Here is a 22,742-nt window from a genome sequence, read left to right as displayed (position 1 = left end):
TTGTGTAATTTAAAGAGACATCTGGAGGTCAGAAACTTGCTGGAGATGGTGTTCCAAGGGTTTCTTCTCCTTGGAACATTTAAAACAAAAAACAAAAAAACCTGTCATTTGATGTATCATGGCCCATTCCATAGGCAAAAGACTTACTCATAAGAAGTAGTGTACTGAGCCATAAGGATGAGTCACCTTTCTGAAAGGATGGCAAAACAGTATCCAGAAAAGGGATGAATTCCATTTGACTTAAAAATTGCAGAAGTGGTGAACAATGGCACCGCAAAACATTGTCCTTCTCCTAATTCTATGGACTTTCACTGATCATACCTTGTGAGTGCAGGAGACAGCATGTCGTTCTTACCACTCAACAACATGGGGATGCAAGTGGATATATGCATGTAGAAATAATCATCCAGTAATCTTTTTTTTTTTCATTCCCTCACTCTCCCCATTTTTTTCCTTTTACCTCAGTATCAAAGGAGTCCCCTTTGCCGCCAACAGGGAATTAGCTGTGGGGTTTGGTGGGAGAACACGATACGCATTGTGTTATTATAAATGACATCACAACTAGCTAGATATTTTAATTGAAGTTAAATAACCAACATTATTGCCATTTAAGTGATAGCAATAATATGCAGTAATAGCACCACTGAGGGATCCGTTGCTATTATCCTGATAAGCCATAAACCATTCAGCGATTTATAATACTTTTTTAATGTTCAATGCTGTGAGGTGCTAAGTATTCTCAGCTCCTATTGAAGTCATTGGGAAATATAGGTTGCACAGGAGGTGCTCAGCTCCTTGCAGGATTGTGCACGTCAGGATAAAACTCATTATACCAATTATCAGCCTTATACAAACTAAGTCTAAACAATGTTTTGGATTTTAGAGACATTTAGAGAGCGTGTGTCCAGGAAAAAATTGAAAGATTAACTAAGCCACTTTTTAATGTTCTTAAGTAAGAATTGCATGATTTTCAAAAGCTATAGACCACAACGTCTTGTGTACAGATAGTATTTACTGTGTGTCTATATGGCTCCTTTGCTGTTTAAAAAAAAGTAAATGGGTTAAATTATTTAACTGTTACTGCACAGTATGTGCATAAATGTGAGTTTTTTTAATATTCTATATATGCTGCAAATATTTTCAATAGTATGTTGCAATCCAATCCAGCAATTGGTTCAAAGGCATAGTATTTTGTACAACAGACCTGTGTATTCAGTATGATCTCAGTGGAAATGTCTCATTATTTCTGTCCTTGATGTTCCTTGACACTGTATCAGGTCCTGAAGAGCCATGACCCAGACACACTGTCAATGCAAAGAGTTTATTTTTCTCTTGGAGTGAATCATATGTTCACATATTCAGAAATATGCAGCCAGATTCTGTTTGCTTTGCTCACGAGAGCAGTCTCACTGATTTAAATAGCTCCATTCACAAGGGGAAGATTAGCCAGTAACAATGTTTTCATTTTTAACTTGTTTTTATATTAAAAGCAAAAGAAACTGTTATAGTTAGTATTACTGATCTGACTTGAACCTAGACAGTCTCAGGCTATGTCTACACTACAGAGGTTTTTTTTTGGAAAATCAGCTGTTTTTCCAAATAAACTTCACTTACATCCACACTGCAATCATGTTCTTTAAAAAATTTTTTTGAAAGAACAGAGGGTTTTTCCGACATTGGTAAACCTCTTTCTACAAGGAAGAAGCCTTTTTCCAAAAGAGCTCTTTCAGAAAGGCTACGTCTACACTGGCCCCTTTTCCGAAAGGGGCATGCTAATTTTCAACTTCAGAATAGGGAAATCTGCGGGGGATTTAAATATCCCCCGCGGGATTTAAATAAAGATGTCCGCCGCTTTTTTCCGGCTTGGGGAAAAGCCGGAAAAAAGCATCTAGACTGGCCCGATAATCCGGAATAAAGCCCTATTCCGGAGGATCTCTTATTTCTACTTTGAATAAGAGATCCTCCGGAATAGGGCTTTATTCCGGAGTATCGGGCCAGTCTAGACGCTTTTTTCCGGCTTTTCCCCAAGCCGGAAAAAAAGCGGCGGACATCTTTATTTAAATCCCGCGGGGAATATTTAAATCCCCCGCGGATTTCCCTATTCTGAAGTTGAAAATTAGCATGCCCCTTTCGGAAAAGGGGCCAGTGTAGACATAGCCAAAAAGGCATGTGTGGACTGGGAAGATGGAGTTCTTTCAAAAGACGAGGAAAGAGGAAAAAGCACAGGTGCCCTGGTGGTCACTTCGTCTATAGTAATCACAGCTTAAATGCGAGATAGTGTCCATTCAGGGTGGATACTCTCTTTCAGAGGACATTTTTTCGGAAGACCTCTTCCGGAAAAGATTCTTCCGAAAGAAGCCTGTAGTCTAGACGTAGCCCCAGATAAGGTGATCACTTCAAGCAGGAAGTATCAAAAAACTCATAATAGTATGGCAAGAGTTGGTAACACTGGGAATTGGAATTCTGATGCACAGAGTAACACAGCCAGCAGAGGTGAACTCTTCCAACCCACCTAGAAGGGATCATACATTTTAAGATATCCAGAGGGGGTTTTATAAATCCATAATTGGTCTTGTTCAAAACAGGAGCAGTTAATGCCTATATATTCATATGCTAAAAAACATTGCTTTGAACAGGACTAAGTAATGGAAAGCAACTAATGACCTCTCTTTCTCTCATATGTTTTAATGGATAAAGAGTTTCACTATGCTCATCTCAGATTCCTAACAGATTGAGGTTCCCAATACACTACTAGAGCAATTTAATTAACTTCTGGGGCACATCCAATCTAAACAGAAAAAAAAAAAACATTGGACCCAGCCCTGTTCCCATTGAAGTCAATGGTACAACTGCCAATGACTTCAATGAGAGCAGAAGCAGGCCAATTGTTGACTGGGAACTGCTGCCTGCTTGCTTATCAATGCATGGCAGACTAACATGTATCATTAGTGTTAAAGGGAGTTTTACCAGAGGAAGTCTCTGAATATTTATGGGACAGGAGGGTTTTTTTTCACAGATTTATACTGATAGGTCAGCAATGGGAACACATAACATTTTCCTATACATTTTAGATGAATCCGTGACAATGCACAACACTCAATAGATACCTTTTGACTCCTGAGTTATATAAGTAGACTGATGAAGAAATAGAAACATAACATATCAACATATCATAGAATTCCAAAAATATTGATTAGTCTTTAAGACCCAAATCAGTCTGCATAGAATTTCAGTGATGCCACTGGGGCTTATTATATATACATCTGTTCACATCAGATCAGCTCCATAATTTCCCACAAATTTTCTATGAGGTCAAATCAGCTCTGATTATACACAAATAGACCAATTAAATTATATACTGTATCTAGTTTCACAGAGATTTTAATTAAGGTCCGATCAGCAAGATTTTAGACCACATACTTAACACTATCTACAGATCATTTTGTTAATTTTTAAAAAAAAAAACTTAATTCTGTCCATCTCATCAATAGTCTATGGAATAGGCAAGGTGTACATATACTCAAAGGGTCTTATTCTGATACACCTTTCACTGGTTTCACATTTTGAAACTCCATGAACTTAAGTGAAATTACTCCTGATTTTCATCAGTGTAATACATCAGGCCCTAAAATAACTGATGTCAAAGTGCCTGTCATGACGTGGTCACTGTTTAGTTTATTAATTTAGACCCAGTCCTACAAAGATTTACACAGGTGCTTAATTCTATGCACTGTAAGTAGCCCCATTGTGGACAAGTGCGTAAAGTTAAGAATCTGCATAAGTCTTTGCAAGAGTGGGGACATATATTGTACTTTTTAGAGAATGGAAAAGAGCTAAATATGCACCCTTTATACTGTTACGAAAATATTGTCCAATTCCTCCTCTCATCCAAAGTTCTAGGCTTCACTATTTCCCTCTGTATCCTTTGTACATCCCTCTGTGCATAGGTGTTATGGGGACATACATTCATCAATCACCATCAATTATGAATTTCGTTCCTTTTATTAGATGTTACTTATGGCCTTACAGCCCAGTTTGGTAGCCCTTGCTCATTCACGCAGCCAGTACATAGTTCTATTGAAATCACCCAAGCAGTACATGGGCAAGGAGTAAGGGTTGTTTATAAGAGTTGCAAGACTGTGCTTTTTATTGCTTATGCTAATGTTCAGTTCACCTGCATCTGTTCTGCATCCTCATGAGGAGTTAATAGAAAGTTTAAGCAAGGCATTATTAAATTAAAAGGCTGCAATCCACTACACAAGGACCTAAGTAGGACTCTGGAGTATGTGTCTGTTAATTTTAATGTGCTGTCTCAAAGTACAGAACTCTGGACATTTCTAGCATCATATTTAAAACATGATACATTTACTAATACGTGATCTGATGCATTAATGGACAAAATTAAGTTACAGGTATGAATTTTACATAAAATGGATTAATATTATATGTCATAGAGGAATTTTAAATACTCCATCTCCATAAATTTTTAATAGTTATGTGCTCTAATTTAACGTTCTACAGCAATTGCTTTTCTTGATCTCCTAGCCCCCCTTTGCACTCAAGTTTGGATTTTTTTTCTTTAAATCAACCTCTCTCAAAATACTCCATATGTCTAAGTGTACCGGAAGGGAAGCAGTGAATGGTTTTTAAAACATACATTGAACGAGGCTAGAAATTGCAAACAGCATCCCACCCCTGTCACTGGTAGAAATAGCTGATGATGATGATTAAGCACTCGGAAGAATAAATGGACAGCAAAAAAAAAAAAAGTGTGGACGGTACAATGACATTAATAGTCTCCTATTGCTTCTTGCAAGCTTCAGAGATAGATCAGAGGAGGGCATCATGCCACTGCTCCACAGCAGTAGGGAGTGCTCTGGGTTCCGATGGGAATGGCAGGATTCAGCAGCCTCATTCAGCAGAACAGTGAATTCCATTCGCATTCCCGCAGTTCTCCCTCACTAGGAACTTCTCTCTCCGTCTCCTCCTCCCTCCTCTCCCTTGGGTACAGCAGCAGTCTCCCCCCAACCCTAGACCTCCACAGCATTGACGGAATGGAGCGTCCACGCCATTGGCCAGAGCGGCGTTCCATGGAGGGAGGAGGCGGCAGTGATTGGCTAAGGCGCGGCGCTCTGCACCCCCTCCTCCCCTCGCCTTTGCACACATTTCCCCTCCCCCGCGCGCCTCTTGCCACCTCCTTTCCCCGGCCCCGGCAGCGCGAGCCCCGCCTGTCTGTACCCCGTGCTGCATATATATATAGGGCGGCGCTGCAGCCGGGCTGAGCAGAGGCGGCTCGGGCTGTCGTGGGAGCGAAGGGGAAGGGTAGTGAATGCCTAGCCTAGGTGGCGGGGTTTTCTTTGCACGGTCCGGCATCCCCTCTGGCAAAGCCCGGAGATTGTATCCAGAGACGGGCTGCCCCTCCTTGCTCGCGGTAGGAAGGGATCGCTGCTTTGGCTGAGCGCCGCTTGTTGCATCGCGGGCGGTACGCGGCGCGCCTCGGTGCCCGAGGGGAGCTCTCCCTGTGCACACCATGAAAGCGGTCAGTCCCGTCCGCCACCCCAGCAGGAAGGCGCAGGCTGGCTGCTGCGGCGGCGCTGGGGGAGGCGGCGGAGGAGGCGGCGGCGGCCAGCTGGCGCTGCGCTGCCTGGCCGAGCACGGCTGCAAGGGGGCCCCGTCGGGCGAGGAGCCGGCCTCGCTGTGCTTGCAGTGCGATATGAATGACTGTTACAGCCGGCTCAGGAAGCTCGTGCCCACCATCCCGCCCAACAAGAGGGTCAGCAAAGTGGAGATCCTGCAGCACGTCATCGACTACATCCTCGACCTGCAGCTGGCTCTGGAGACGCACCCGGCTCTGCTCCGGCAGCAGCAACAGCCGCCGCCGCCGCTGCACCCGGGGACCTGTCCCGCGGTCACGCCCCGGACTCCGCTTACAGCCCTTAACACCGACCCGGTAAGCGCCGTGCCTGGGCGAACGCGAGGCGCCGCTCCGGCCGGGCTAGCCCACGTTGGGCGGGCGGGTGCGCGCAGAGCACTGGCCACCCGGCTGGGGAATGCAGGACTCGTGCCGGGCGCTCCCTGCCGGGGTGTGGCCGGGGCAGCCCAGACTCCCTGCAGCCGCGGCCACGGACAGATCGTCCCGTTAGGCGCGGGAGGGGGGGGGGGGGACTCGGGGTGTGCGCGCTCCGCGGGGTGCCTTGGAGAGACCCGATCGCGCCCCACGGGCGTCAGTGGGAGCCTTGCTCTGGGGTGTAGTGCGAGCAGGATCTGGCCCTAGGCACGCACATATAGCCCCCAGGCGGCACACTTCTGTTGCACAATGCAGTCAGTGCGTGCGTGTGTGCACATTACACACCGCCCCCCAATACTGAGCTATGCGCGCGTGTGTGTAGACATAGACACACACGTATCCACTTGCTGTGTAGTTACAGCCTCTCAAGGGAGTACTGTCCAGTCCGTGTGCGCGCACCCAGGGGTGCGTACGATACTCATGTACACACTGGCGGGTACTATAGCTGGTATGGGGGCGTGTACACCTTTAACTATTTCAGTGCTGTATACATAACGTCTGGAGGAAGGAGCTTTCTTCTCCGGGATCCACCCTTAGCAGCAGATCCCGAAGGCCGGAAAGAAACCTGTGACTCTCCCAGCTGGAGAAACGTGGGCGATGGATGGGGGGTGGATGGGGCTGTCGGACTGTGACACAACCTGTCTGCCCGGACCACGCTGAGAATGTAGCCATCAGCTGGCGGGTGCCCTGATCCGTGTTCAGCAGGATTTTGCTGGCCCAGGCTGGCAGTCCTTGCTCTCCCTTGTGGAGTTTGTCACCTAGGTTGGTCTCTGTCCGTGTGTGTGTGCTCGAGACACAAGCACGGTTATCTTGGCCGAGGTAATTATTTACACCCTTTAAAAACAAACCTGGTCTTTTGTTGTGCAGGCTGGCGCTGTTAACAAGCAGGGGGACAGTATTTTGTGCCGCTGAACTGCACTGTCAAGGTGAGTCTCAGTTAATTATTGGGCATCAGAGAAAAGGCTGCATCTCTGCCACCTGTGGTATTTTAACACCAGTGCCCTTTGCACTGTACATGTTTCAGCTGAGCTCTTGTTTTAAACCGGGTTAGAGTCTTGCACATTCCTTCGGAGTTAATTTCTTCTTCATTAAATGCATGAATAATGTATTTATTCAAGAAGCACCAGAGCACCTCTGACCTGAGTGCACCTACATTTTTTTCTAAAGGAAGCTTCTTTTCCTAGCATTGAGACTGGCTTTCCTTTCTGTCTCATCTGGAGTACAGAAATAGGGTCTGGACTGAGTGAACAAGGTTCACAGGGAACCTATTTTATTATTATTTACCCCCCCTGTGTCAAGAGCTTACAACAACGGGGGCTTGCAGCTGTGTATTCCTCTGTTTGGCCTAGCATGGGAGCTCTGGTTGTTGTTTGACCTGGTTTGTTTTGGGTTGTTGATCAAGCATGTCTTGTGTTTTGTTGGTGGCGCCACTCAGTCTGGAGCAAAAACGGTTCACACACCCCCTCTATTCATTCCTCTTCCACAGGTGTGCAGCAGGCAGATCCAGAGCCAGAGGAGCAGAGAAAGACACATTAGAGAGGGAGGGGGAAAAGAAATATCAGCCATCAAATGAGAGGAAAAAATAATTCAACCCCAGAGTCCTTCCATGCTTCCTTCTGAGAGAGAACCTTTCACCGTTTTGCACGTTCATAGCATTTTAAACATGTCTTTTTTCTGTGCATTTTATATCAGATGTGAATTTTATGTTTATTTTGGCGGGAGGAGATTTAAACTTAAGCAGAAAAGTGTGACTCTTCTGTTGGATAAATCAAACTTTAGAAGTATAACTGTAAGGGACCGAGCAGCTGAATTTTGAAGCTTTACTAATTTACCAGAGCATTGTAGATATATTTGACATCTATTGTTTAAAATAGATGATTTTATTGGGGCCCAGGGAACTTTCTTCTCCCTGCAGGAATGTTACATATTGTATAGATAAATGGGTGACATTTCATACTGTGTATATATAGAGATGTTCTATAAGTGTAAGTGAGAAAAGTATATGCTTTAATAGACTACTGTAATTATAAAATATTTTTAATTAAATATTTTTTGTAAATATTATAAAGGTGTGTATGTTTTTTTTAATCTGTGGGAATATTTCTTTAGAACAATATTTACAGCTTGCATACAGAGCTGCTAATATGAAAATATCTTGACAGTGAAGGTTTTTGCCCAGTGTCTTTTTAGACTTGGAAGTTACAGCTATATAGCTAGTGGTCCTGCATGATTGCATGAGATGTCTAATTGCAAATAAACTTGTGCTGAGTCCATACAAATGTGTTTTCTTCAATCTAGATTAAAATGTTGGTAATTGTATTATACATTTTGAAACTACACTTTTGTCAATTAGGCACAAGGGTTTTTAGTGCATTATATACAAGTAGTGTTAAGACTGTTTTTTTACGGAAATTAGAAAAACAAATTCTATCTACTTTTTCATATTGAAGGCAATGCTTTACGTCTTTAATCAGCTTTTATAAAATCTGCTGTTGCATCAAAATCAAGAAACTTACTGTAGAACTTCATTTAACACCAAAAGGTTTATTGTCATAAATTTTCATTCTTCTAGCATATTACAGTAAAGTGAAAACAGTTCTCTGCTTGCAACCAAAGGGCAAACCATTAACAAATGAACAGTTATTGTTTCATCCAAAGAATATTAATATGGGATTGTAGAAAAGCACACAAGCAAAATCATTACGATCACTGATGTAAATCCATCTTAAAATGAACATAAGTAGACCAAAAATTGGATAACTGCATCAAGATTATTTTTCTAATACAAAATTACATTCATTTCATTGCAGCTATGTTACAGTTAAAATCCTGTTTAATCTCTGTGATGTGTAAATTTTACATGTGAACATTAAACTAGATTTACGTGTCTTTGTACTGTGATTCTTCTGCTTATTTCTTCAGTCCTCTACATTGATACAATTTCTTCACTTTCATATACATGTTGCTAAATGAATGAGTTCATTTTATAGCACTCTTTTCTACAATAAAGTTTTACAGTCTGTAAAGAAATGTCCAAGCTATGAGAAAGTTACACATTTTGTGTGATCAGTAGTTCATGCACCAGTGAGGTGGGATTTTCAGAGAGTGGGAGAATTAAGAAGGATTTAATTGGGTGCTTTGTAAATAGTTAGCCAACTGTGTGTGTAACATGGTCTGTTTGATTTAAAAAGTGGGAGGATTTGTTTTAGATTATACAAGTGTCAAAAGTGTTTGAGCCCAAGGGATTTTTTTTAATGTTAAATATTTATAAGGAAATGAACTGTTGTGCTGATTAGCTAACAACTAAAGTGGTAAAATGTTAACAAGATGCATAGTTTCTTAAAATACTTGCATTAAGAGCAAATAAGCCTAAAAATAGCAAACACTTTTCTGCAAACATGCCACTGCAAATCCAGTAACATCAATGAAGTTTCATATATGTAAAACTTGTTTAAGAAACAAGAAACACATTCTGAAACTTCCTCTAGCTTTGAGGATGTAATAGTGTTATTTTAATAAACTAAATACGAGTTCTTGTGATAGCAAGTAATGCTTCCTAGAAATAAAAGCTTTTAATGGTGTTTTCTTCAAATAATGCAATGAACGTAAGTAATAAAAACACTACTACCAGAATTTTGTACTGAAGTCTATTTCTCTTGTTAAAGAAAAAGGAAAATTGAAAAAAAACCCTGTCCCTTCCTCAAGGAGTTTTTTAAAAATATTATTTTTTGGTGGACAGAGCTGTTTTGTTGAATTATTAAAATTTGGCATTTATAGAGCCCACTTATTTTATCTTACCTAAGTTGACTTACGATTTGTGATTTCCCCCCTCACGCCCCCCCCCCCCCCCTCCCCGAAGTCAACAGACTTAATTTCAAGTAATACGTTTTGTTTATACCTGCTGTTGCGGAGTTTATGTTATTCTGATACTACATCGGGGTAGTAGAAAGGAAAAGCAAAACAAGCTCCTTAAAAAATATGAAACCATGTTGAAATGTTTGCACAAATGAGTTTGTTGGAAGACCTCTTGCTGGAATCCGTACCCTTGCATCTATTTAACAAGCTAGAATGCGCACGCTAGGTATCAAATTCTTCTGATACTGATTAAAGCAAATTCCCATAGATTTCAATGGAACAAGACTACAGCCATAGCTTTTTTAAATGCAACAGTTTAGATAATTTAGAAAATTAAATTCTTTTAATAGGCCATGAGAAATCTCATGTTGCTATATAAATATCTCTGACTGATTTAAAGGTTTCAATAAAATATTAAAAAGGAAAAAAAACCAGGAGATGCTGGTTTATTTCTTATGCTATGTGTGAAACCGTAAGCAAAGAAAACAGGTTGTTTATTGATTATTAACATGAGTACATACCCAACTATTGTTATTTTCCCTTATAAAGTTTATTTGTCACCATATTTAGCTTCTTAACTTTTATACAAACTATACATAGTTTCCCTTGTTCCAAATGACAATAAATATTAAAGGATTTTTAAAAATGTTTCCCAAAGTTAAACAGTTCCAAAATCATTTATTGAAGGGAGCCATTTTCTTGACAAAAGTTATAGTTGATCAGTGGAGTTGTTGTCAGATTAGAAATTGAGAATAGTGTGTTCTATTCCCTGCTCTGGAACAAGTTGTTGGCTAACCTCTCTATTTCAGTTTTCCACTTGTAATAGGTCTTTAATGATGTGTGCTTATCTTTGTAAAGCACATTGGGATGAATGGACAAAAGCTCTTAAATATTATTATTTAATTCATCTTGCTGCAAGACAAAAGTTTCAGATATGGGAGGAAATTAACTTTGGGCTGGTTATCAGGATCAGTTAATTGATTCCAGAATAGATTCTTAAGGGAAGTCACAAGACTTTGCTTCTTTGTTGCCTGAGATCAGTTAAAACTACATCAGACAAGGGTCTGGCAAATACATTGTAAGACAGGACAGATGAGGTGACTGAGTAGGTCTTTTCTATCCTTAACGTGTATAATGTCTATTGAATGTCAATGATTAATAGATATGTCATGCTATGTGTGTTTTTAGGTTAGATACAATATTAAAATTCTGATCACTTGGCAATTGCCAGAGATCCCTTTCCAATTTCATAAGAATGGGAGTGTTTACTGCAGTATTCTAGCCAAATTCATTCTGTTTATTAATTATTCTTTGCCATTTCATTTGTTTGCACTTCTGAAATTGTTGTGTGCTGTCGCTGTTAAATAGTTGAGGCATTTTAGTCATAGGAGAAAGGATTATAATACATTCCATAATTACTTAACAGGTGTGTTCTAATGCTATAGATTATGAAGAGTACTTTGAGATCATAGAATGAAAATCATCATGCAAACATAAATATTAGTTAACTATTTTTTCTTGAATGAATGAATGAATGAATGAATATCTGTGTGTATTTAAATTTTACTATTTTACCTACATCTTTATGGTATCAAAAATAGTGGTAAAATATATTTTAGTTACCATCTCATGGTTTGTTCTAAAGGAATCCAAACAACTTTACCTACATTATTGCCAAAGCAATATTACTCATCCTACTGTATAGTATTGTCCAAAACCACATGAGCTAAATTTATGCCTGATGTATAAATACAGATAAATTAACAGAGCTACTCTAGATTTGCACTGCTGAATCAATACTGTTTGGACCATTTAACTGAAAAAGATTCACAAATTCATTTGTGTATATAAAATGTGTTCCTAATTTGTGCTCTCATCTTACACTGAGTGGACCCACATTGTAATAAAGTCACAAGACATTTTAATTTTATAGATTTCTCCTCCATGCATAAAAAGCAAGAAGAGTTAAAAGACTGTCATTTGTGGATACTGCATTCTTACTGTTGCTCTTATGTTGTGCAGTATATACTGAAATCTCTTCTTGCAACCACAAAGATAAGAGTTACATACAGTTTCTAATCCATTGTACTGTTCTTAGATCCTGCAGTTCAGAGGTTCAAGAGGGTGATTTAAGGACAAAAGCCCCACGCTCCAACCAACATCACTGCACCCAATCCATAGGGCAGAATAGATCAAACCAGAGAAAAAGCAGTTTGGGGGGAGAAGGCTGCAATGTAGGATGCTGTCCTCCCACTCCCATGTATAATTAGCTGAATCCCTTCCTCAATAGAGCCATGCGGTGAGCAGAACACACGGACAGGAGCATTATCCTGTGAATGAACTCCACTAAGTGGAATGTTCCTATACCCCAAAATTATGGGCCTGATCCAAAGAGTATTCAAATCAAAGCTAGGAGTCCTGTTTCACTTAATGGGCTTTGGATCATATCCCGTGAGTTGCAAATTAATATTTTCCCCATCAAAGGTGGCACAGTGTGCAACAGCGTGCCATGCAGCCAATAGCAGCAAATTTAGCATGCCAGCTCTGTAGCTATGGTTAGGGGACAATGTGCAAGATGGCACCGCGAGGGGGCCCCCTCTTTTCAGCTGGCAATGATTGACAAAGTTAAGGAATTGTTGCATGGATACTTTACACTCCATGAGTCTTGTAGCTCTTCTGTCTGCTCATAACATACACAAAGAGAAGAAAAAATACATCAGCATAAGGAAAAACAATTCTGTGGCAACTTTTTACGAAGCCAGGAGGTGGCTGGTATTAGGGTCTTCTCTGCACTTTTTGGCTTGATAGGGGAAGATATAGTCCATAGGGCTTGTGTACACAAAGAATTACTAGCAGTTCTTCCCCCTGGTGGTCTAGGACCAATCCTAATAATGGTGGGAGAACTAGTGAAGGCCAGGAACAGAGCCCAGATTCTTGCTTTCTGTGACTATGTCTACACTGCAATTAAAAACCTGTGGCTTGACCGGGCCAGCTCACATGGGCTCACAGGGCTGTTTAATTGAGGTGTAGATGTTCAGGTTCAGGCTGCAGCCCACACTCTGGCCCCTCCCGCCTCGCAGGGTCTGAAAGCTCAGGCTCCAAGCCCAAGTCCAAACATCTACTCCACAGTTACACAGTCCCTAGTCTGAGCCCCACGGCCCCAAGTCAACTGGCATGGACCAACCATGGGGGGATAATTGCACTGTAGACATACCCTGAATTTCCTTGCTTTGATGGGTCAGAAAGACCCTTTGACACATTTGTCTGAATTAACCTCCCTTTCGCCTTGGGTTTCTTTTATTTTTTTTCCCAAAAAGAATGTGTTTATCAGCTGACATGATACACCAGTGCCTGATCAAAGCAAAATGCAGGACAATGTAGCTACATTGTCCTGCATTTTGCTTCAACTACCCCAGACTAACACGGCTACATTTCTATCACTGATCAAAGCAAAGCTTAGACAATTTTTACAGTGCATACCATTTATTTAAAGAAATGTAATGGTTCCTTGTGAATAGTATGTCATCTAAATAAGTATTTCAGTGACTTCTAACATGCATATTATGTACTCCATAGATCAATGGCCCCTTTGAAGCCGTTACACTTTATCTTGTAAATTCATATTTAGACTTTTTTAAAGTGTAGTATGTATTCAACAGGCTACAACTTCATTTGGAAAGAGTACAGTCTATCATTTAAATGTGTATTTACACCATTTAAAATAAATACCGTTCTATGTATTCAACAGATTGGAAGAGCTCCTCTCCAAACATTAAAAAGGAGAAAACTTTCAGATGCATCAGACTAAATCTATTTAACTTTTCGTTTCTTTTTCTTCAGAATTTTTTCCCCGTTGACACTGTATTTTGTACTGGCAGTGGAACTGACTGGCATTTGTGACATCATGTGTAAACACACTGATGTCAGAAATGCAGGGTTAGAGGCTAAATCAAACCCTTTGCTTCCAGAGGATATAGCAGATCCTGGCCTGGAGGGAGCAGAGTGCTGTATTCACATCAGCATCTTTCCCTTTCAGTGTGCTGAAGCCCCTACACAAGAGCTAACTGGAGAATGGGCTTCACATGTTCAAGGTATACAGAGGGCAGCATCACACCTGAGGGCAGCATTATGCTTGCCAGACCTGAGTAACGTTAGTAGCTAAGTTAATGATAACAGTATGAGTGCCAACTTACTACCTCCCCTCTGTTTTGGATGGGGGAAGGATGGGCACTCTGGAGCTAGTGGGGAAGCCCACTGAACTGGAGCTTTCAGAAACTATGGTGATATGGGGCTAGTTTGGCCTGAGAGGAGCCAAGAATCAGTGCACGGACCTAAGACCATCATGTTGATGACTTCATGCATATTCAAATATTAGAAAATAACATAGGGAGCCCACAGCTGTTCTGGGCCCCTGGGCAAGAGAGGGGGGCCCATCTCCATGAAGAGGCAGAGCCTTGGACTGAATGGGTGAAGCCAGGGCAATGAGAGTCTCTCAGAGCATCCCAGAGCACCCCATGCTACTCCTGTAGCGATTTAAAGGTCCTGGGGTTCCAGGTGCCAGAGCCCCCAGGACCTTTAGAATCACCAGGCCCTGGGACAAGTGTCCCCTTTGTCCCCCCTGTCAGCGGTGACTACATCAGGGGCTACATCTCCTCTTTCAAAGGGCTGGTTAGCAGTTCCACCTCAATGGAAGGATATATAAGGAACTGTGAGGGGAACTGAACAGTTTCCAGTTCCTTAAACATGAGAACCCCCTATAATAATAGGATCCTATAGCCTCAAAACAAGATGATGAAGGAGGCAAACCCGGGCTGAGGGAGATAAAGCCCAGGCCTACAACAACAGAGATGGGGATGGTAAAAATTACAGGCAAAGTAATTTACTTGTATGAATGTTCTGCTGCACTTACCCTATGTAAACAGTCCCACTTCTAGGTCTATTGTGTTAATTTCTACTAGCAAGCCATTCCGAACTATCTGTACACCTTGTTCCACGAAGCGCGGCACGGGGTTCGAACAAGCCGGCATTTAAAAATGGTGCCGGCCGGCTTATGCAAATGAAGCCCGGGAAATTCAAATCCTGGGCTTCATTTGCAAGTGCGGTATGACTACATTACCCCCCTAGTTCGAACTAGGGTGGTAGTGTAGACATACCCCTAGAAACTTCATCATTTGCTATAGATGAGCATAATAAAAACAACGAACAAGTTGTGATACATGTGTATGTCTATTTTCAAATCTTTCAAATTCAGCAGGTCAATTCAAGTCCTGAGCTAGACCTTCACCATCAGTAAGCTGTTAGCACAGAATTTTGCAAGACAGACTTGTTTTTCACTACAACAAAATATCTGATCCTGATAAATGTCTAAATGTTTTTTTGCACTATTGAAATTTAGTATGACATTTATTGCACATAAAATTTACGTCCTGCCTGGCTAAAAGTTTTGTATAAGTTGCAGATATGAGGACATTTTTAGAAAGATGTAAATCTCTGGCAAACTGGCGAGCACCAATATAGTACGCATTTTCCCATGAATGTGAGAAAATTAGTTTCCAATATACCCAATTCTGCAGTTCTTTCCGACTTTAGAATGCCTACCGACTTACGCCTGAATCCTCAAAGGTATTTAGGACCTAATTCCCATTGAAATAATGACACGTAGGTTACTAAATACCATACAGGATCTGAGCTTAGAGTTTGTTTCAATGCCCAAACAGCAGGAATCAGGGCCACCCCAGACTCCATCTCTTCCCCTCCTCTTACAGCCCCTGCTTTACCCCCAACTCTCCCCCGCTCCACCCTTCCCGTCTGCTTCCTGCCCCTGCTCTGCCACCTCCCACCCCCATTGCGCCCTTTCCACCATGTTCTCTCCCCCTGAGTGACATGACCTGGGGGGACTACCAGAGCAGATTGGCTCCAGCAGCAGGGGTAGCCCTCCCCGCTGCACTCACTGCAGTGGCGGGAAGTGGAACAACCTGGTCCCAGCCTGCTCTGCTTCCACAAGCCCAGCTCCTAGCTGCGTCATATGGGAAAGCAGAGCAGACTGGGGCCAGGTCGCTCTGCTTTCCTCCACCACGGCAACATGGAGAAGCCCAGCTGAGAGATGGCAGAGCAGAGCAAGCTGGGGCTGGGTGGCTGCACTTCCCATGGCTCCTGCTGCTGGTGGTGAATGCGTGGCTGGGCCCAACCCCTGCTGTCAGCATCAGGCTCCCTGATAATTCCCTATGCTGCTATGGGCCCTGCAGGGAAGCCCAAAGCACAGGGCCTGAGGTTGCCGCCCCTAAACCGTCCTATGTACATGATGGCTCTGGCAGGTGTCTCGCCATTTATTTAAATGGGGTTTCAATCCAGCCATTAAATGGGAAATCCAGACTATGTCTACACTATGGGGCTTTATCGGAAAAAGATACGCAAATTCCGCTCTGCAATTTGTGTACCTTTTTCCGATATTTTTTTCAGAAGAGGCTTTTCTGAAATTTGGCCCATCTACACTGGGCCAAATTTTGGAAAAAATCCCCTCTTTCAGAAAAGCCCTTCTTCCTCACGGGAGGAGGAAGACAGGGATGCCGAAAGAGCGTATCTGCTCTTTCCCAAAAAATGCAGAAGAGCAGACACGTTCCCTGGACATGGTGGAGACATAGCCCCAGAGGGGGTGATTAAATAGCAGGCTCTAAAGGTCTGGACAAAATCCTTCCTTTTTTGCTCATGCCCAGATTCTTATCTCTTTTTCACCATTTAAAATGGTGACACTCCATTAAAGCTTACTTGGATTTACACTGATAAATGGAAATCAAACTCTGAGTCACATTCCTTGCTCAGGTATAACTCCCAATAGAGTCACAAACTTTCGTTTAAGTAAAGATATCAGGATTGTTTGACCTCTATTTATTTTTATCTATTTATCTAGCATTACAATAATTCATTCTGGGTCAGATTTTACATGCAGCAGTGGTGACTCCGCTGATAAGCTACATCAAGAAGAAATGTAAAAGAAATAGAAGGATACAATCTGAGGTTTACTGGCTACTTTTCCGAGGAGTTAGGCTTCCAGTGACTTCAGTGGCTATTTGGATTAGACCCTAGAATGCTTTTCAAATAGGCATTCAACGATAAACACCCACATTTATATGGGCCTGACCTGAGGTACGTCTAGACTACAGGCTTTTGTCGACAGAAGTTTTGTCAACAGATACCGTCGACAAAGCGTCTGTCGACAAAGAGCGTCTAGACTACATCCAGTTCTGTAGACAAAACAAGCCGCTTTGTCGACATGACAGTGTAGACGCAAAGGACAGTGTAGATGCAATAATGCCTTCTGTTGACAGAACTCTGTCGACAAAAGGCATTATTCCTTGTAGAATGAGGTTTACAGCCATTGACAAAACTGCTGAGTTCTGTCGACATTCTGTCGACAGAACTCAGCAGCAGTGTAGGCGCAGGTATAGTTTTGTCAACAAAAGTCCACTTTTGTCGACAAAACCCTGTAGTCTAGACACACCCTTAGATATGCAAACACCCCAACGCACTTATGAAAGTTGGGAGTTGTGTTTGCATACTGCTACGAATGCATGTAAACCTCAACTGGAGTGTTTGCACTTGCTAGTCATGTGCATTTAAATGGCACCCTGTGACGGGGTGTACAGGGCGGGGGTTAACCCAGCCCTGAGGACTGAGAAAGCCACACCCCCTTTGCTTGAGCTGTATCGCTATAAAAGAGAGCAGCTCAGCTCAGCTGAGGCTGGCAGCCGGAGAGAGAGGACATGTATTGCCAGATCAGACAAACCGCAGCAACTACACAAATGCCGAGGTGCTACCATGCTAGCTGGAGGCCAGATGCTCCCAGAGACCGAATGGGTTCCAGAGGCAAGCAGGAGCCGCCAGAGCCCTGACAAAGCAGAGGAGAGGGAGATTCAGGATGAAGCTGAGACAACTGAAGCAGGAAACAGACCAGGGACAGCAACGGCTACATAGTGAGTGAGCCGAAGCTGGGGAATCAGCGTGTTTTCAACAGAGCTTTTCCCTGCTGACTCAGTGGCTAGAGAAAGCCACTAAGGTTACGTCTACGTTGCAATGCTATTTTGGGATACCTGAGTATCCCAAAATAGCTATACTGCATCTTAACAGCAAGCCTGTTATTTCGGGCTCACTATTCTGACATCCCTGTAAACCTCATTCCACAAGGAGTAAGGGATGTTTCAGAATAGCAGGTAATTTCAAAATTTGGTGCTGTGTTGACAGGGCCAAATTATGAAATAAGCTATTTTGAAATAAGATACGCAATTTGTATAGCTCAAATTGTGTATCTTATTTCAAGCTACGGTGCAGTGTAGACGCATCTTAACAGGGACCTGATCTGGGGTCCAGTACAGTGGGAGAGCCTGGACCCCCCCCGCTGGGGGATGTAAACCCTTCCATTACCTCCCATCCCTGAGAGGGGACCACATTACCCCACGAGTAGGGGTGAGCTATTGACTTGGACTATTGAACTGCGCTGCCCTGCAAACAGGGGCAAGGTAAAGACTGAGGCCATTGGGTCGCACTGCCCCACAAGGAGGGGTGAGTTATGGACTGGGACTATTGAACTATGCTGCCCTGCAAATAGAGGAGAGTTAGAGACTCTGACCATTGGCCACCCTGCTTCAGGGACTAAGAGTGGGGCTTCACAGACTTTGGTGGGTGGAGTTAGAGACATGGACTGGGGAGCAAAAGTGGAGAGTATGAGAGTGTCAGGAGTCAGCACCCTCACCCCACACTTGGTGGGGGGTTCTCCCCCTCCATGTTACATACCCATTTGGAAATCTGGCCAATGACGTAGATAACGAACATTTTTAAAGTTGTAATATTCTGTTTCCTTTCAGAAGAGCCATTTAGCGCTTGATTCTGCTCCTATTGAAGTCAATAGGCGTTTGGCCACTCATTCAATGGTAGCAGGATCAGCTTGTTAAATTATGTTAAGCTTAAATGCTAAATATAAACAGAGGTATCATCCTCTGTTTGCTTGGATTCACTGAAATATTACAACAAACACTTGTGTCTACATGGCAGGGTGAGGTTGTCTTTTATTCTGCTAGGGCCATCTCCATATTGAAACAAACCAAATTTTGTTTTTTTTCAGACAGGTGTGAGGAAACACCTGCAGAACTGGAAGTTGAATAGCACCTGGTTAACTTTTGTGGGTGGAGTGGGGGGCAAATCCTGCTTAACAAGGATGTCAAACTGATCTTTGTTCAACTCTTGCTAGAAGTATCTGTGGCAACAAACTGGAGACAGGTAAACAATCAGCTTCTGCTACCACTAGCTTTCAATTTACACGAGCTCACCACGAGCTCTTATTATATGAAAGGAAAGGGTGGACTTGGTGTCAACACAAGGCAATAGTAATATTATTTGAACAGGTGTGTAGGGTGTTGCTAAAGTAAGAGAATGGGAAAGTGGTGGGGAGCAGTTAGAACAGAGCAGTGCATGTAAGAACCAGAGTTCAACAACATTTATTATCAAACCAGTCATAGACAACTAAAAGCTTCACAATGAATGGGTCTGATTTAGCAAATGTGTTAAACCGCTTTTGTTGTTTTCATGCTCTCGGAATAGATCTCCTACAGACAAGAGACAAGAAAATGTGCACATTAAAACCGACATGAGCAGACCCACACACAGTTACTAAAAGCTAAGCTATCAGGGCACAGTTCTCCATCAACTTACACCAGTATCTCTCCATTGGCTTCTTTGAAGTCACTCCTTGACATCAGTTTAGGAAGAGCAAAATAAAGGTTGCCTGTGATAGGAGGGCACTGAATTTGGTGACTTCTAGGTCTGTTCCAGTCATAGGTCCTCAGTTCCTGTAATGGCCTTAGAATCTAATGTGACAGTCAGACAAACACTTTGATATTAAAATCAAGGGGATAATGGGATAGACATAGTATTGTGCATTATCTCTGTGTGTGAGATAATGGGACGGACATGTCAATCAGTGTCTTTGTTTTTTATTTTCAATAGTGATAGCGGGAGTTAAAGCTTATACTTCTTCGTGGACATTTTGGTGGTGCTTTCCATATCTGTCTCATCTGAGGACCAGTGTACTAAAAAGAACGAATTCTGCATTTTTTGCTCTTTACAAACTCCCACTGGTGTACACAAGAGCTTTGCCAGAGAAAGGACTGAAGGTTTATTATCATTGTTATCATTGCATTATTAATTGCTTATTCAATATGCATAGAAAGTTAATATTGAATATGTTATATTTGTCAGCAAGATACAGTATAATGTCTAACCACCCGTTTATTGTCCACAGAAAGAGTCAATATTAGCTTTGTTCACTGGAATCCGTTCCCAGTGTGTAGCATCTCGTAATGTTCAAATAAATGCACCTATGATATTTAAAAAAATCTCTAATGGAATATATCCTTTTAGCAAGAAAACTATATGCCACCACAGGGAATGAAAGCAGTAGAAATAATCTTCTGGAGTCTGCATTTTAAGGACCTACTGGTATCATTTGAGAAAAGATTAGCATGGCACGTCCTTTAGTGAAATATATGTGCCTCCATGATAGGGAGACAAAGGGAAAATATTTCTCTAGCAGGTTTTTGCAGAAGGGAAATCTGTTACGATTCACCAAGGAGAACAGTTAGAACAGGCTACAAAATAGTATTCAGCAGAGGATATAAATTACTTGAATATTTTACAGACAATTAGACAACCCGCCAGTCCATTTATAAAAGTGCTTAAGCTCTACTTTCAAGGCAACTGAAAGAGGTGCAAATTCTAAGTCAGGAAAGTTAGGTCTCTGTCCCATTCCCAACTGAATTCAGTAGCAAAATACTCATTAACTTCAATGAGTATCATGAGCATTTTCATAAAAAGCATCGCAGACCTATTGGCCTTTGCAAACACTAGCTTTATTATAATTAGAAATGAATTAATCTTTCAGGCTTCCATTTGTGTGGGCTGCTCAAAGCAGATCAGGTGAGATTAATTTGTAGGGACTGAACTGAGATCCCTGCAGATTTGCCTGGAGACACTCTACTAGATTCACCCCAGGCATTCAAACTGTGCTTTCCTAGAGCCACAAAGGCAGATACATGGTGGAGGATTTTATCCAAAGGAAGAGCAGGACTGTTTACCAATGGAACCCAACCAGTGAATCCCTGGGTTGCATGAATTCCTTCACAGATTCTCTAACAACTATTTACTGAAGATTATGAAGTTTCACCTCTTTAGGCTACAAATCCATCTGTCCAGATCCTCTGTCATTTAGTGAACGTTAATGCACATTTGAGGTCACACAAGAATCCTACTCCCACTTGATTTCAAACACCATTGATCACATCCCCAATTGTTACACTCATGAACAGAACGGTCAGAAAACTTGTATCCTCCTATGTACTGATTTGGTTCTATTCCATAGTAAATGTTTAGTGTTAAACCTGTTATTGGTTTAGGGTGTATATTTTAGAAATCCCTTCTCAGATGCATCAGATGTGCATCTTCATAGAGCAACATCTGTTATTTGCTAGATGCAAACAGAACAGCAAAATGGGTATTTGTACTGTCCTAGGTTCTTTTAACATTCCAAGCAAGCTGGCTGGTTAAGTGAAGCAAATACAGTGCTTAAAAAAACTATTATATTTTTGGAGAGCAATATTTTATTAAAAATTAAACATGAGGTAACTAGTTGAAATGCATCTGCCTTGTATAAACCCTCATTTTCTATGATCCAGTTCACACTTTAAACAAGACCCTTCCCTAATTTACCCTTCTTTATAAACAGTATGCATTTTTTTAAAAGGGCACAGTAAATATTCTTCTAACCCCTGTACAAATAGAAGGTAAGTGATGGCTGGTCACAAAGAAGTTGCTCTGCTTCAAAATATTCCAGGTTTTTAATTTAAAATTAGAATTTGTATTTTGCTTCCTTTTTGCACATCTGGTTTCTTCCCAGTGAAACTGGTACACTTCTTAGGACCATAGTGCAGGGGTAAGAATGAAAGGAGAGAAGGAAAATTAAATTAATATCAAAAATAGATTCTTTGGCCCTAACTCAGTAAAGTGCCTTAAGCCTATGCTTCAAATGAAGTCAATGGGACTAACGGCATGCTTTATTTAGGCACATGTTCAAGAAGCTTGTTGAGCTGAAGTCTTGACTTAGATTTCATAATTTTTCTTTAGAACAGTTTAACATTTCTTTTCAAATATCATGCCTACTTTTTGTATTTCAGTCCCTTCTTCGTTTGACTATTCTGAGACAATGCTAGACTTGGATTTATAGTCAGTTTAATATGTATGCAGTTAAATGAGAATTATGACTGTGCAACAAGGAGAAATTATATACTCTTCCCATGAAAACGAAGTGTTACATTTGCTAATATCAATGATCAGTTAATAGCCTTTATATGTAAATCTACCATTCTAGGAACAATTTCTTTCCACATTAAATTTAATCTTTCACAACATGATATGTGTATTTCAAAACTGGGGATTTTTTTCAGTATGACATTCTTCTACACACTTGGATTCTTATTTATTTCAAACAGCATAAGTAAAATGCTGCCCTCTTTTGAATTTAGGAATGCACTGCACCCATACATGGGAGTCTTTCCTAAGCCGTTGACTGGTAAGAGGATAATAGAGTATTTTTTTTTTGGGGGGGGGGGGGAGGATTTGATAGTGACAGCAAAGACAGTGTTATTGTTTTGTATTGCTAACTAGAACTAACATAGCATAATTGTTAGAGGACAGTAAATTCTCCAAAATATTGTTTTCCATTTATTTTTAAAATAGTTTATCTTAAAAACGGATCTGTTCCTCCATTCTGTAACAC

The 22,742-nt window shown here is 41.6% G+C and overlaps 1 protein-coding gene and 1 long non-coding RNA gene across 2 annotated transcripts; both read left to right on the top strand.

Annotated features, from left to right (window-relative positions):
- Positions 1–5,265: 5,265 nt before the first annotated feature.
- ID4 (inhibitor of DNA binding 4) lies at positions 5,266–8,956 on the top strand. Its single transcript, XM_014572943.3, has 3 exons — positions 5,266–5,950; positions 6,935–6,993; positions 7,554–8,956. The coding sequence occupies exons 1-2, from the start codon at positions 5,531–5,533 to the stop codon at positions 6,977–6,979; spliced, it is 465 nt and encodes a 154-aa protein (XP_014428429.2). The 5' UTR covers positions 5,266–5,530; the 3' UTR covers positions 6,980–6,993; positions 7,554–8,956.
- A 4,412-nt stretch (positions 8,957–13,368) lies between these two features.
- LOC112545571 (uncharacterized) lies at positions 13,369–20,279 on the top strand. Its single transcript, XR_003089085.2, has 3 exons — positions 13,369–14,013; positions 19,038–19,192; positions 19,919–20,279. It is a non-coding gene; the product is annotated as an uncharacterized LOC112545571 (long non-coding RNA).
- Positions 20,280–22,742: the final 2,463 nt, after the last annotated feature.

This window comes from Pelodiscus sinensis, chromosome 2 (genome assembly GCF_049634645.1).
Source record: "Pelodiscus sinensis isolate JC-2024 chromosome 2, ASM4963464v1, whole genome shotgun sequence".
NCBI classification, from domain to species: Eukaryota; Metazoa; Chordata; order Testudines; family Trionychidae; genus Pelodiscus; species Pelodiscus sinensis.
The sequence above is the reverse complement of the archived record's forward strand: the minus strand, read 5'-3'. Positions and strand labels throughout refer to the sequence as shown.

What these genes read in the sequence shown, in the direction of transcription:
- ID4 (XM_014572943.3), top strand. Translation starts at nt 5,531, where the DNA reads ATGAAAGCGGTCAGTCCCGTCCGCCACCCCAGCAGGAAGGCGCAGGCT. An exon ending in CAGCCCTTAACACCGACCCG is followed by an intron (nt 5,951 to 6,934) that starts GTAAGCGCCGTG and finishes TTTGTTGTGCAG; the next exon opens with GCTGGCGCTGTTAACAAGCA.